The sequence below is a fragment of the Falco cherrug genome, chromosome 4 (genome assembly GCF_023634085.1).
Source record: "Falco cherrug isolate bFalChe1 chromosome 4, bFalChe1.pri, whole genome shotgun sequence".
NCBI classification, from domain to species: domain Eukaryota; kingdom Metazoa; phylum Chordata; class Aves; order Falconiformes; family Falconidae; genus Falco; species Falco cherrug.
The window spans coordinates 93,959,231-93,975,956 of NC_073700.1; the positions used below are offsets into that span (position 1 = coordinate 93,959,231).

Sequence of the window (16,726 nt, forward strand, 5' to 3'; positions counted from 1 at the left end):
TGATAAAACTGCATTTTAGATTAACAGAGCTAAAAAAGTGGTGAATTATCTAATTATCTCTGCATTTTAATTACCATCCTACTCTTAAAAATAAACCGCTCTGGCAAACTTTCCTGGTAGACTTCTTAGTCCCTCTGGTTATTACCATGGACAACATGGACCAGCTTCTGTAGTTCCCACAAAGGTCCCTAGAGCATCACTGCAATTATGAACTTTAATTAGGATCTGGGGCACTAGATCACTGACAGTTTAATTGTTTATTCTTAGAATTATCATTACTGACTATTATTAGTTTATATATTGTACTGGTGGTGTATAATCTCAACATTTTTTGTATTTGGAATGGTCTTTTTACTCATTCAAAAGGCCATTTGTTGTTCCATATTTCTAGCATACCATTAAATCAGTGCATTCATCACACTCCTGTGCAGAAAGTTTAGAAAATATCACTCTCCAAATCATTTTTCTGCACCACTTATCTCCAAGATAGGTAATTTGGCTACAGATCTGTTTTCCAAATGTGAAACACAAGGTATCCCACAATCATCGTGACTAGTCATCAGTCTCTTCAGAGTAGCCCTACTGGGAGGCAGTTCAGAATCTTCCCTTTATTTAATCCCCTGGTTTCTCTTTGGATGACAGCAAATAAAGGCTCCAATTACATGGGTGTTTGTTGCACTGACAACTTGTTCCCAAAGGTCTTTTACCAGGCACAAGGAATTTTACAGTTGCAGAACCACTAAAAAACTCAAGCAGGGATGTAACTTCAAGCAAGCATGCCTGCTGATGTCAGCGAGACCCCTGGCGTGACTGCATCTTGGACCAGCATACAGCCAGTAATCCTGACTCGGGAAAGTACCAATGTATGTGCTGAGTTTCACACGTAATCAAGAAAGGCCCCTAGCCTGAGGTTAAGCAAAAGACTTCCACAGCACTGAATATCCGTGAGAGAAGATGACATAAAAATAGCATGCAGAGACAAAAGGCATCATACGTGCTTACAGCTCAGTTATCTGTCCTCATTTTCATATATTCCAAATGTAAAAGAGATACATTAACACATAGTTGCAACTCAGCATAGTTAAAAGTGGATTTGAATTACCTCGAGCTGTTCTCTCCTTGCTTACTTTCACAGACAAAACCAAATTAAAGCAGTGCTGCTGCTGTTCATTAGGACCTTGCAGCTCCTCTGTTGCATTGAATTTCTTCATGAATCAGTGACTTTTGTGGACTCACTGCGAGAGCCAGCAGCTGATCTCAATTTGAAGACAAGCTGAACTGCAGGTGTGTAACAAAAACTTTTGGAGCAACAGGAGGATTTTTGTCAGAAGCTGCTTTAAGGAGTGGCTCTCACAGAAAGCTCAGAAGCACCTGAAGAGATCGTTTGGTTGTCCTAAGGCAAGATTAGCTCTAATCACATCGTTCTTGACTAATGCATGTTCAACCTGTTCTTAAAGACTTCCAATGATAGACACTGCTCTTTATCTTCTCTAGGCAATCTATTGCTGTGCTTCACTATCCCTCTTCTTTGAATATCTTATATGTCTCAGGTAACTCTCCCTTGCTTTAATATATGCTATTAAAATAGAAATAAAATCCTATTAAATAAAAGCTTGCAGCAGATATGGAGAGGGATTATTCCTTGCTTCTTTACATTCTTCATGCATTCAAAAACTTTTATTGTATCTTCCTACAATCTTCACTCCTCCAGACTAAACAGACCTAACTCCTTTCCCCTTTCTTTTTAGGCTACGTTTCCTACATCTCTGTTTAGTATCTTGGGGATCCTGGGAACCCCATATTTCAGCCACTTATTTGGGCTCCGGTAGCAAAACCAGCAACTTTTCTGAATGTGATTGCAAAGCACTTTGAAAAAAATCGTTTGTGTAACTATGTGCAAACTACAATTGTATTGAACTACAATATAACTATCATTCCATATGGATCCAAGATTTAGACCATCTTCTGCAGATGAGCAGCCCTACCGGATTTTGTGCACTCTTAGAGAAATCCATCACCCGTTCCACTGTACTCAGTGACTTGGTTAGAGGAAAAACAACAGAAGCAGAAAGATTTGGCTAAATGAGAATGATATATCAAAACACCCAATATTTTAATGAAAGAAACTGAATATCCACACATTTGCACTTCTGTACATTTTTTGTGATATATATATATAATTTTAAGCTGTTTACAAATAACATTTAATGCTTCAAATATTACATAATGTTGATATTATATTTCTAGCAGAAATAAATATATTGCACTTAAAAAGAAACTTTTCATTAGATGTTGCTTCATAGTTTATGTTCACAACTTCTTTTTCCATAAAAAGATTTCCCCCTACCCCCACCCCATACACACAAACACACACTTCAGTACATGGTGAATGTGCTCACGCAATGCATTATAAACAACAAAGTCAACACAGCAAACAGAAGAACTGTGGTACATTCTGTTAAAGAGGTTACATCCAGTTTTTTACCTTCCTTATTTCTAAATTAAATCTTTCCTCATGTTTCTGAAGGTACAATAAAAAAAAAAAAGGAAAGAAAAGATTCTTTAAATGTGCTAAAGGTAAAATACAGCAAACCGTATTTTTTGTCCTTAAACTATTATAGAAGTTACTTCAGAGTTTACTTAAATCACTGCTTAGTTTTCTTTTAAAAAGATAAAATAAAGAAAAAGAAGTTGTCATTTGATAAACTAGAGACTATATGCAAGGACAGTTTATTACAGAGTAATACATAAATCCTCTGGCCAGCAAGTAAGTGATTAGTAAAGAAACCACATCTCCTGCAGCCGAAAATGCTCTGTATGGAATAGTGAGAATAAAATCTTACTAAAATCCAAATTAATCTTGCAGTGAGTGAATGTCATCCCTCTGCAGGTGATGAGTGTAAGCGCTGTGGCCACAACGCCCTCCCAGATAAGGAGCCCTAAGCATCACACTGATCTCACTGTTGCTTTTGCCCCTTATCGAGGGTAAATAACCACAATTTATATTTACTTAAAGTTTTGGGAAGCTCCCCAAGTTTTTGCAATTATTTTCATTAATATTTCTGTTTCCCTGTATACACACATATGAAGATGATGTAGTGCATAATAATTAAGTTGCCAGCCCAAATGTTATGAGTTTAAAAGAGGTTTATTTTCAAATACTGGTTAGTGTTTGCTGGATGTTGGAAGCAGCAGCATCTTCTTATGTGTACACACTCATGCAGTGCCCCAGCCTCCATGGATAAAGCCTTCTGGGAGAAAATTTGCAATTGGATTTTGTAGTTTGTACTAGCAAGTAAGTTAGCTATCATACAATTTAACATCTTTGAACTCAGGAAGAAGCATTTCCATTAGAAACTCAGTACCTTTATCCACTTGGTCTATGCTTGTTTGTCAGTTTATACCTAGAAGAGTACCACTGAAACCCAGTGTCATTGAATTTCTGTCCTTGACAGTGCCTCAGGCCATATAAAGCAATGCTGCAAACCAAACGACAAATTTAAAATGTTTTTTATGTCTAGCTTCTCTCAGGGCTGTCCAAAAGCAGAAACAAAAGAAATCCAGACAAATGCATCTAAATCAGCTTTGTTAGTCTTTGGGATGCTTTTGTTGGATGAAAGACCTGAGGCTGTTGACTATCTATGGATAAAAGGGTAATCCAGAAAACACCCGAAAGAACTTGTAACACTTTGGAGGATGATTTTATCATTCTCTTTGAAAAGCATATTCAGACATGTTCTCTCCACCCGTCTTAAAAAAACACCCAACAACATAAACCAGCACCAGTTTGCTCAGCCAAGAGAGCTCATGAAGGTGAAGAGCACTTCTCGTGGGATACAGAATGTGAATTATATTGAAAAATGAACTCTAGGTTATGTTTGGCATTCCTAGACCATCTACCAGCAACAGATGTGCTGTCCTGAAAGTGATACGATTTTGACAGCAGTACAGCAACTCCTTAAATAAATTACTGAGTTATTGTCAAAGTAGTACAGATAATATTTTTTAGGAAAGCAATTTCACTCTTTAACCAATTAATTACAAATTTACATTCATTTTCTTCCAGTTGTAAAATCAGTGCTAAAGCTGATGTAGTTGGAGGTTTAGTCTTTTCTGTGGAGTTCCTATATTGTTGCCGTCACTACAGACTGTTCTTACAGTTAGACTTTATTTTCAGGTGAGAATGTTGAATGAAATCCCACCTCTGTTACAGTCAAGAAATCTGCAGTTGGCTTCAGTGGGCAGGAATTTTAATCCTGGAATCACTCCCATGCTGCCCCCTGCCCCCAGGAAGGGGAGAGGGACAGGGAGAAGACACCTGGCCAGGTGGCAGGACATCATTGTTGGGCGTCCTGTGGTCTCTGTGAACTTAATCCCTTCAACCTCACCTCTATGCAACAGGTTTTGTTGGTAGGATTGTGAAGGCAAAGATGGGGAGAGGAGAACTGGACATACCTGTTGACCTTACTCCTGGAGAAGACCCTCACAAGCTGCCTTCATTCCCTTGCTTGGGATCTGCCCGTGATTCTGTATTAGTGCGGAACCCAGTGGGTTTCTGATGCAAAGGAATTAAATCACTGGAGAGCAGCATATTCCAAAGAGCAGAACAAAGAGGGATGAGCACATTGAAAGAGACTTGATCTGACTGGAAAAAACAAGCTGTGGATTTTGACAGGTAGTTCGTTCTGCATCCATCTACAGTATGAAACTCAACACAGAGAGCATGAATGAGGAATTGGCCTTGTCATGTTTTTATACAGGGACAGTCTACTGCTGTATTTTTTCAGATATGAATCCCATTTAATTCATAATGAAAAGCACTTGTCTATCATTTAATATTTTTGTAAACAATGTTGTTAAAATCCAGTTTTGTTCTCCAGGAAAAGCCTGCGGTATTTTCTGTGAAACAGTATCTGGGGCATTTCTGCCTGCCAAATATTGGTGTTTTCAGAACAGGGACTGGGGCAGGGCTACAGAGATTGTACTGTTTCTTTCTCTGAACTTTCTTCACGAAGGAAGGGCAGGTCAATATATGAGCAGGCTTTGTGTGACTTGTAAAACTCGTCCAAATCAGCCTACCTGTTCAAACTTAGTTCTGGAGGCATCTCAAAGCTGCCTACCGACTTGACCATTTCCTGATAGAAGTATCAGCATTAAAGCTACTGGCTTGAATTCTGAACCTAACCATATCCCCTGCAATTCCAGATAAGTTAATGGAGCTGCAGAAGGAAACAGATAAAAGAAATCGGATTTCCCTACAGGCTTTAGTGCATGTTGTCATAGAGCCTTCATACAGCTCTAAGAGAAGTCAAGTAACTGGAGGAGAGGGATAAAAAATTTCTTCCCAATCTCCTGTGAAATTCTTCTTTCTATGGAATCATGTATGTACTTGAAGAGTTATGTTGCTATGGGGCCAATATAATCTAATTTCCTGAAAAATAGGGGGTTTATATCAAAATGGGTAGACTCAACCTTGCAACATGCACTTTTCAGGTGAATCTGATAGCCTGGAGCAAAATCTAACATTTGGACACATCAAGCCAAATTCAGTGTCTGATTCTAAGCCATTTAAATACTGCAGAGCTTGGCCTATTATATTAACTTATGGAACTCTTTGTAGTAGCTCTGAACTCAGAAACTGTAAATGTAGGTTTGTTTTATTCACATACAGAGCACAGAAGTTGCAAATTGCCACAGGCTGTTTTTTATCAGCATATCCAACAGTGAGTAAAGGGAAATCGGGATGATACTGCAGATAGCTGAAGTGATTGAAATGGCCAATTTGGCAAGATTTTAAATTCAGCTACTGTGAAATACATACAGATGGACCTTATCTGTGGGATGCAAGTACTGGCCCACAACAGAAATTAGGAAAAGCCTGGGAGGCTGTCATTGCTCTGTGTGATGGGGCACGTAAGATGAGGTGCGTGACTTGCCTTGCACTTCACAGAGATGGGAGGTAGGTGACTCAGCATACTGTGCTCTGCTTCTTACCATATGATACCAACACACACTGGTCAGAAGTAGAGAATAATGCCAAAAAAGTCTGCTTTCCATTCGGTGTTCCAGCTCTACAGGGATCTTTAATATATGAGATTGGATTGCTAGGGGTTTTTAACAGTAGATCTGTTATCTTCTGTAACTTGGATGCCACTCTACACAGAAACTCTGTGCTGACTTTTTTACAGTGAAATCCCAGCTCCCACCATGCAGAAAATTAGCATTGCGCTGATACTCTTTCCAGCAGTGCAAAGGATTCACGCTAGCTCTCTGCAAACAGGTCAATTTTTCTTATACCTCTATGGTTCCTCTATTGCATCAAACGTAATGTACTGGAAAAAGTGAGCAGTACTTGAATGAGAACCCTAATTACTAACTGAAAAATAGAGACGAGAATTAAAAAAAATTACATGTGAAGTTCTGCGCTGGTATTTTCCCAATATAGGGGGGACATGGGAAAACACACATTACAACCCTCGTTTTCCTGGCCAAAGAGCTTGTATAATAACAGCCATGACCAAACCCAAGAAAATCAGAACAAATAGAAGGATACTCCAATGTCACTCATCTGATACCAGCCCCTTGATTACAGTTTGATGTAGAGAGTCTGCAGACTGATCTAGCCTGAAATCTGGTTAACTTGGTACACATTTACAGCTAGAAACAGGTCTTCAGTGGCAAGCACAGCAGCAAACAAGCATTGATTTAAAGATTTGGTATCTTGGTTTTTTAAGTGACAGATTTTCCCAAATCAACATTTTCCTTCATCATACCTTAATAGACAGTTAAATTGCTCCTCCTAGGATATAGATCAAACTTCTTTTTAAATGAAGGGCAGAATACATCATACTTCTACAGTCCTGTAACACAGTTCTTTCTTGGAACTGATAAGTGTTTTGTGAAAGAAACAAAGAAAGAAAAACTTGTTAATAATTTTTTCTTTGGGATTATAGTAGCAACTAAGAAATACTGCTTCTGGTGAATATAAGCCAGTCTTTTAAAAAGGACAGTGGTCTTCTCCACTTTGTCCCATTCCCAGCAAGTGTGTGCTGATAGCCTAAAACATGCTCAAAGTTATAGCAATACATTTTTCTGTTTCGATGCTCATCAGTCACAAGAAGAGATGAAGATGAGTAAGAGTATTGCCTTTTTCAGAATTCTTCTAGCATATGAAAAAAAAAAGACCTATACACAATTAATTTGTACACTGCTGCATAAACGTAATCTCTTTCCGCTAGGTATAATGCACCTTTGGAACAAGCTGCACGCGACCAAAAATCCTGGGGATTTACTTTGGGATCCATTTCAGCTGTGTTACACCTAGATCTGTGAGCAGCTCCAAGCTGCATGCTCTCTTCTTGAGATCCCTCAGCGGAGGAATCTATATCCATAATGCATTTTCTTAGCTGGTTTGTTACGAGTTCAGCACTCCTGCCACAGGCCTTTCAGGAAGGTCCCTTGTATTTTTCATACCAAGCTTGCACATTTCAAATCTCATCATGTTTCTTTTGTCTTACATCACTCATACAAATGGCGTCATCACTGCGGAGGAGTGACGCAGTCCCTGGATAGCTGCATAAGGACCCTGCTGAAAATAATGGTGGTACCTAGGCATGTGGAAGGAAGGGAAAGTGGGGCCACTACCTTGCATGGAGCTGGCTATAGCAGAGGGTGTAAGAGGCATTCCCAGGCGGCTGTACGGAGGCAGAGATCCTTGGATTGGGTGAGGAATGGGTGTAGCTATAGATGCAGTGCTGGTACCCAGGGCACTCAAAGACTGTGGATGCTGAAATCCAGGAAAACTGGTCGAGGAGGATACCCAGGAACTGAGGGACAGGTTATCAGATGTTGTGAAGGCTGACCCTGCAAGCAAAGAGAAAGAACGGGTGATGTTTGCACTGCCACACACACTGGTAAAACAGCATAAAGGGAGAAAATGGGTCTTTCAATGCAAGGCTGATTTTGATGACAAGTTGTCATGGGAAATACTTCCCAAATACTTCTCTCTCCTTACAGCTTTCTTTATATTATTTGCCAGTTGCTGTCTTTTATCACTACATCTTAAGAAAAAATTTCATTTTAAGGAGCTGGTTGCAGTCACCTGAACAGTAAAGTCAGCTTTGCCTGTCGAACATTTTTGGTATTAAACATTGAAGAACTTCATAATGCTGCCACTAAACACTGAAGCTTCTACTCTGACGTGAGGTCTCCCTGTTTTGAAGACATGCTTGTAGCTTTTTACATCATCCTCGGTAGAACTGGTTATTTTTTTTCTAAAATTTCAGTCTGGCAAAAATGCAGAAAAAATTGCACCATAAGTTTTCCTTTTTTCTTTTTTTTTTTTTTTTTCTTTTTTACCCCAGTAAAATGTGTCAACATTGCATCTTTTCAATCAACCTGACTTTTTCTAAAACACAGAACAAAAAATTCTAACATGTCAGAACATCTGTTGTTTTCCCAACTGTGTACAGTGCTCTAAGAAACAAGACTAATGCCAAATCATAGTAAAAGATGTGAGGCTTTAGGTGAAATGCACAAAAACATTAAAAACATGCTCTCAGGATAATTATCTATTTTTGATCAAATGGAAATGGTTTCTTTGGTATTTTTTTCATCTGAAAAAGTTCCAAAGATTATTTTCACAAATCTTCCATCTCTTTAAAACACTTTTTCTCCGAAGACTTTAGAATCATTAAAAAAGGGAAATGGTTTCTTTAAACTAGGATTATTTACTTATTTGGTTTTGACAGTCAAATTTTTAGGCCACTAATAATTTGTTTCAGTCATTACACACGGTCATTTTCAAATAATCTGTTGAGACTGTTGCCTTTCACCTCTGCGGTTCCTCTGTGCATCTCGTCATCCTCAGATATCTGATTTCTAGAAATGGGGAATACAATAAAATCCTATAAATAAACTCTTAATTTTTATTCCTATTCAAACAATAATTCAACTCATGTCCCTTCTGTATTTTCCTTCTTGTCCAACTGCATCCATGGAGAAAATGTTTCTTACTTTAAGAAATAAATTTGCTGGCAAGGGTATTTGGCAAAACGTAATTTTATGTCAGTATTGCAAAACATTCTGAGAACAAGTTTTACAACAGGTATTAGTTTCATAAATCTGATTCTAGAAGTCAGGTTCATCCAAATTGTTAAAAAAGTAGGAAGACACCTATCTGTCAAGGTAAACTTATTGGAATTATGTATACTAAGTAATTGTAGCCACATACTCAAAACAAAGCTATAAGCCAACAGGAATAGAAAGAAAAAATTCAGATTATAATTTTTTTAAAAATACATCTCTTTAGGGATATATTTGCAAATCAGAAAGAGAGCTACTCTTGATTAATTCCTCCTCTGCCTAATGAAACAAGTAAAACAGCCCAGTAACAGGAAAGAGAAATTGTGTCAGTTCAGCAGTAGAAATGGACTTGAACCAAATCCTGGCCCTCCCACTGAACCGAATCCCAACCACCGGGAAGTTAGGATCCAGAGCCAAACTATAAAGATAACACTGTACTCACCGACCAGAACAAAACCCTTTACAAATGTGGGGATATCTGAGCATGATGGCGCTACAGGGAAAGCGGGATGCAGATCTGGATTTGCCTGGAAGGTTTACATTTGGCCCTGTTCCAGGGAGCTACTGTGAATCCAGTGCGTGTGGATGCTAGGGCACAGGCACCCAGACATGAAGCATGAAAGAGTTTTAATTGGATTTATATGTTTCATTTCTGTTAATTCCTTTGGAAATGGACTTTTTGGGATAAATATACTACTGAAGGATAGCCACTTCCATCTTCAGAGAGCTGAAATAGGCTGAGCTGAGAATGCTCTGGGTGGGTGCTGAAATAAGTGGAAATAAATAGCAATAAACTTTGTTTTTCACAAAGTATGTGATCCCTTCTCATAAATGGTCATGAAATGATCAGAGGGATATAACACCGCTCCTATGAAGACAGGCTGAGAGAGGTGGGGTTGTTCAGCCTGGACAAGGCTCCAGGGAGACCTTATGGTGGCCTTTCAGTACTTAAAGGGGGACTATAGGAAAGATGGGGACAAACTTCTTAGCAGGGTCTGCTGCAATAGGACAAGGGGTAATGGTTTTAAACAAAAAGAGGGTAGATTTAGACTAGATATGCGAATTTTTTTATTATGAGGGTGGTGAATCACTGCAACAGGTTGCCCAGAGAGGTGGTAAATGCCCCATCCCTGGAGACATTCAAAGTCAGGATGGATGGGGCTCTGAGCAACCTGATCTAGTTGAAGATGCCTTTGCTCATTGCAGAGGGAGGTTAGACTAGGTGACCTTAAAAGTCCCTTCCAACCCTCTATGATTCTCATGAAGAACTCCCATAAGCACCCTTTCCTCCTCCAGCTGTAGTGGTCTCTAATTGCAACTTACTACTCAAAAAAGTCTCACATACCACATTTGCCACCACCAAGGGAATGTGCTGTAGTAACTCTGAGACAGTTGAGACCTCAAAGAGCTTGTAACTCACACCACCCAGCAACATGTATGTATTTGGCTGTCAACTCTCATATATATGGGAGGACATCCCTCAATTTTGCATGCAAGGAAGTTTTAAAATGCATCGGAAGAAATGAAAATGTTTATGGAGTTTCAATAAGACCATCATTTCTCTCCTCATATCTTGGAGGACTTTTCCTTATTTAAGGACACCAGACCTAAACAGAGAGTGAAGGCAGTACCTGTTACTCATCTGCAAGAGCAGTGTGTTTTACTCTCTGCACACATCTCTGGTTGCCATGCTAGCACATGGCTCTCAGAAAAAAGTCAGTTGCCACAACTCATCACCCTCGTCACTTACTCATTTGTCATATTGCGAGCAAATGCAGAACTGTACCCTGTATCTACTATACATAAAACTACTTGTAATAAACTATTCTTTCCTCCTATGATGCCTTCCTAGGGATTCTCTTCGGAAGAGAAAGGCTTTAATGGCCAGCTGTCATGCTGAGGTTCACCTAGTTCACCTTGTCACTCCCAAAGGAGGACATCACACCAGGGAGAACTTTAATTCTTGGGGAGAAGATGCCGTGCTCTGAGCACTGCTGGTATGGGAAAATCTAGCGCTGTCTTCAACAATAACTGGCCTAGGATCTAAGCTGGCGTGAACCGAGGTAATCCCCCAGAAGCATGTGAAAGGATGGCATCGTACCAGCTGAGGAGTTGCTCCAGAAACTCCACAATCTGAGGAACTGCTCTTAGAATAGACATGTATGAACAAGCCCACCTAATCGCATTTTGTTGAAGAGCAACTCGTGGTTAAAAATAAGTGTGTTTTCCCTGCACAAGCCCGAAGAGCTTATGACCAGAAATAATGCTCTTATCTTAGCAACACTGTATGAAGTTAGAGGACAAGACAAGGGCACTGCCAGTCGGAAGGCAGATAGAACTGCTTTACCTCAAGTGGCTGTTGCGTATCAGGCAGGTCATGAAGTCAACATGCAAAATATAATGCAACACAAGTTTATGCTAGTCAGTGATCCCACAGGGTGGGTTTGGGATCTATTTCCAGTGGCAAATTATGACAGATGCAATTTGTCCAGCAAGTATCCCCACAAAGAACCCTGTCTTACTCCTACTTTTGTGGCTGCTAAAGTGGACAAACCATTTAATAAAGCATTTGAAGTGAATTCCCTCAGCAGGAGAAGCACCTTTTAGAGACCAAGAGATAAGTAAACACCTATTTTCCAAGGAGCTATGGACTTCTCTTCCTGTAGAGGCAAAGCAGATTAATCACAGGCTGGTTGAAGATGGCCAGAACCAGTCCTCCATTCACAGAAGGCTGGAGGAGCAGCAAATGGCACACCCACACAGTCCTTTTGAAATGATGCTGAGCCCCAGGCAGTAAGTTCTGCCAAGAGATGGAGGGTGTTAGCTTGTTCTCAGCAACACGGTAATGAAGTTGCCTGTTTCTCAGTCATCTTAAAAAGGAAGCAGAGATAAGTTCTTTCCTGATGGCAAAGTCTGTATAGGCATCTCTAGAGCTATCCCCTGAACTAGCCACCCACATCAGTGCCTTGGGCATATCTGATGTTCAGAAGAGCCATAAGGTAACAACTACTCTTCTTCATTATAGGACTACATGGCAGACAGACACCAGAGAACTGCTTCAGGGTACTGCAGCACTGACTGTGGTCCTCCTTTTCTCAAGCATAACTAGGTCACCATGGTTTACCTCACGAGCAGGGTTTCCTACCTCTGCTTTGTGTTGCCTGGCTGTCATCTCCAAGATCATCTTCTCCTCCGTAGGTTCGAATGGGGGATCGGGCATAGGAATGCTTTTGGATAAGGCTCTCCACGCTTTCTCTGTGAAAGGAAAAAATCCTACTGCATCAATAACATCCTAAACAGCCTCCTAATTCATTAAGTTAAATGCAATGAACATACTGCATTTTCTCTGTCCAGATCAGAGTTTTCTTCACACTCACTCTCCGAAATTACTTAACCAAAGGGTTGCCTCGTGGTATGCCACTGCAAATGCCAGGCTTGGCCTGCAGCGTTTTGACATCGCTGATCACCTCTTACCTGCATGGTACAGCTTCTTCAGCAAAGTGAACTTCCCACTGCATTTCCTGGATGTGGTCTCAAGACAGTGGATATAAGACCAGCACTCTTCATAAATTCACAAACACAAGCTCTGGGGTTATTTGTGCTGAGTGATCAATCTGGGTTCAAAGAGACACCTGTGGTCCAGCTCCTTTCAAACAAGCTTTCTCGTCATACACAACCACCTCATCTGGTGCTCTCCCATTTCTCTGAAGTCAGGGGCAAGAGACAGATGTGTCCAGAGACAAGCCAGCTCTAACCATGCTCTCTCAGCATCAGAGATGAGGCCAGTTTGTAGCAGGAAGTCTACAGATACTGCCCATCTCGTGCCGCATCTATTCTGGGAGGCTGGAAGCATCTGCCAGGCCCCTGCCTCGCTGGTGGCACAAAGCACTGAAGTCACCCAAACAATTTTTAAATAGAAGGAAGGCATATCTGCATGATAAGCCATAGCAGTTTGTAAGGAAGATCCAACCTTACACATTCCCAGCGCGTTTCCATGTAAGTAGGTGGCATTCTCCCGAAGATGAATACGACCTAGGCACATTTCCAAAATGGGTTTGACCTTCTGTTCCCATTTAAGAAATCTAGGTAGTGATAGCTAGATTTAAAACAATCTGCTGCTCAGTGACCATTTTGTCTGAATTTACCATTTGGCCATTCATACTTGCTAACACCCTTTGCTTGGAGAGCGTGGCTGTTAAAGAAATTCCAAGGAAAATAATTTTCCAAGTGACATGATAAATCACAATGGCACATGTTTTCCTTTCCTACAGAAAGCCCATTATGGTCATTTTGTCCTTGGTCTATCACTGGCATCATTACTTATGCTAGTCTCCTCAGAAAAAAAATATAAATAAAAAGCGGATCTTATCAGTGATTTACTTGTGTCAGGATTGGAAGTGGACTGAAAGCAATGGCAGTTCCTACATAGAGGATGATATAATTGGATTACTGCCTTTTAAGTGATTGAAAACAGTAGGCATATCGGGGCTATCTGTAAGAAGACTTCGCAAAGAAAAAGACAGATGCCATTGTTTACATAATGTGCTGCATGCCTCTTAAAACTTTTTTTTTCTGAAGCAGAATGTGAAATGCAAAGAACTGTACTTAACAAAAAAGACTATCTCAGATGAGTACAGAATAACGGAATTATTTAGACCAGTGATATCTGAGTGATTTAGATACCAGTCTGTAAGTGTATTCATAACCAAAGAATTACTAATCTTTAAAGGTCTGAAAAATAAATGTGAGTCAGGTGATTGTATTGTCCCTATTGGCTTTATTTCTAGTAAAGGTCTGCTTACAACAACAGACATTGCAGCCTGTAATAATATCCTGATGCAACAGAAACAATGCAAGCTCTAGTTCTAGTGCAGTGGGCCAAATTCATCTCTAAAACATTGGATCCAATGGTGGTTTGGGGATAAACTCACCCCAATAAATTTATATTTGATTTACCTACAGGGATTTAAAGCTAAATCAAATGCCCACAATTATTATAGACTAAATTCTTTCCAGATGGGTTTGTATGCTAAGACAGAGAAGTCTATTATTCTATACGGTTGTCTTCTTTTAAAGGAAAAAGAGAGATGACTTCTTAGTGAACCCTGAATCTGCAAAGTTTGAAACCAGGGAACTATGTGGTAGGCTTATTTATTTATTTTTAATGTTGTAATGTCACAGGTAGTATGCTAAAGTTTTTAAAAGATTAGTCTCATTCATTGGCACAAGAAGCAAATGTGTTTATGGCAGAGGGAACAGTAATGAGGAAACTTGGATCAGGGAAAGGAACTAATTTCACAAAAGCGGTTCCTTTTGTGCAGCTGGGATTTAATATTCAAAATCGTATACGCTTAACATGCCTAACCATGTAGGTGGTTTATGCTAGTAGGCACAACATGCCTACTAATTTTTCATTTTAAAGGTTGAAGCTGTGATTCACATCATGAGTGCAAAGCGTTGAGATTCACAGCAGAATGTAGGCACCTGGTCCCCACAACCTTCAGGTGGACACTTTTCTTTCCACATACAATACATGCTGCATATAAACCTTCAAATAACCCTATGGAATGCAAAAGGCAGGGCAGGAAACCATCTAAGCATGTGAAACAAAACAAAGAAAAACAAGAAGTGGTGTCTTTTCTCCACTCATGAAGTATATCTCTGAGTTACCCACCAAGTACTGGTTCTTCCACCTAGAAAAACAAGAGCTTGAGTCTACACTCAGGTCTCCCCCGCCCTGGACAAGTGACCTAAGTTAAGGGATAATCTTTCCTTCCCTTTGTGTTTCAAAGGAAAGGGATGTTGGCCTCTGCATCATGCTCCAATACTTCATGTTCAGAGAGTACCACCTGGAGATCAAGTTTTCTTAGAGAAGAAAAGGGTTACAGCTCATCCAGCATAGGATGGAAAGAGGTCTGCCTCTTCCAGCCTTTGAAGGCAGAAGAGCTTCAGGACTTTCTCCCAAGTAGATGTGTAGGAGGAAGTAGATGATGCAGAATATGGTGCTCTGTAGAGTGGACCAATAAAATTATTTAAAGTCCATAATAATAATAATAATAATAATTTTAAAACTTTGGCTTTATAGTTCTCTATGTCACAGCTTCGGATATCTCAATGTGGTTTAAAGGATTCATGGAAATAATTTTATAAATTATTGAACAATAAATCAATATTTTTCATTTTATGATTCTGCTCAATAAAAATAAACTAGCAAGTGAGGAGTATGGTGGAGGTTTTTTAAAGCTTTCCTTTAGTATTTTTCAGAGCTGATTCACACTGAACTGGCTGAAGAACTAGAGTAACTTCCAGTTACTCAGTGCTCAACTTCTGTACTTCTGTTACTCAGTTTGTGACCAGACACTTATCTAATGCTTAGACCTAACGATTTTTACCTTTTAATGTATCTTAAAACTCCACAGTTTCTTCTATTAGGAATAAAATAGCAACAAACTTTGTTTTGAGAGATCACAAGCCACCAGCTTGATAAAGGAAAGACGTCCCCTTTCTGTCAAATTTTTTTGTGTGGTCTACCAACAATTTTCAGTCTTCCAGACTGCTCTTCAGCTCACAGATATCTTGTAAATACCCAGAGGAGGGGGAAAAAACACACACATAGACATAATATATTGCTATGATTAAGCTGTGCTGTGTGTACAGCTGGGTAGTAGCAGCAGATGACAGGCAGGAGAAGAACAAGTTAGGGGCTGAAGCTGGAAAAAAGAAGGAGGAACCGCGTGCCAAACGGAGAGGGCAAAACTAAGCTTGTATTAGCTAGCACACCCGCAGGGAAGGTGCTGAGACAGGACAAATGTGAGGAGAGGTAACAAGGAGAAGGTGCTTGGGCTGATCCCAATGGTCTGCGTTCTGACGGAAGCACGCCTTGAGCCCAGCCCTATCAATAAACCTCTGCTTATTGCCAACAAAACATTTCTCTCCTCTGTGCAAGAAATAAAACGGCGCATTTTGAATGAGGAATTGAAGAAAGTGAAGGGTGGGGAGAATTTATCAATTAGCAAGCTTTCAGAGGGCACAGGGAGAATCTTGCCATTCTTCGGGTTTTAACCTCTTGACTGAAGATTTCACTCTTGCCTCTGCTGGCAAATGATGCCAAAACTAAACTTCCATCTAGGGATGCTTTATGTCTGGCAGCTACAAACTGAGTCTTTGGCCTTGTTTAGTTAACGCACAGAGTAGTCTCAGAGGATCAAAAGTAGATAGGAAAATCCTGATGTAGCTGATGAATGATTCACTAATGCTTTACAGACTAAACCCAAGTTCTTGCCATGGGTATGAACTGGGAGATGGCAGAAAACAGAGCTGGCTTGGGAAGCAGCTGAGGAGCCAGGCCCTGTGTGAGGATGCTCGCTTCCTTTTGCTGTCAACCCAGATTACAGAAATTCTCTCAGGAGATGGTAAAGTCCCAGATTACCTTGAGAAAGATCTTTAATCAAGATGAAAAAACAGTACTTCTTCGTAAGTGGAAGCCAGCATCTCTCTGATGCTTCTTTGTATCATTTTTTTTTCTGCTCCTTTTGCTGTTACTCTGCTTCCCCTGTGCATTCACAGCAGCCTGGTGATCACCATGACCCTGATTCTGAAGCGCATGACCATGACCTCTGCTGATACAGAAGAGGGCTCACCT

At 40.1% G+C, this 16,726-nt stretch overlaps 1 protein-coding gene across 1 annotated transcript in view; it reads right to left on the reverse strand.

The window, feature by feature from the left end:
* Positions 1-2,087: 2,087 nt before the first annotated feature.
* The window catches only part of TBX20 (T-box transcription factor 20), a 40,318-nt gene continuing 25,679 nt past the window's right edge, over positions 2,088-16,726 (reverse strand). Inside the window, exons 7-8 of the mRNA XM_055709832.1 lie at positions 12,230-12,339; positions 2,088-7,863 (exon numbers count right to left, since the gene is read on the reverse strand). Coding sequence (XP_055565807.1) covers positions 7,523-7,863; positions 12,230-12,339 — 451 coding nt within the window. The 3' untranslated portion in view covers positions 2,088-7,522. The remainder of the gene's footprint in view (positions 7,864-12,229; positions 12,340-16,726) is intronic.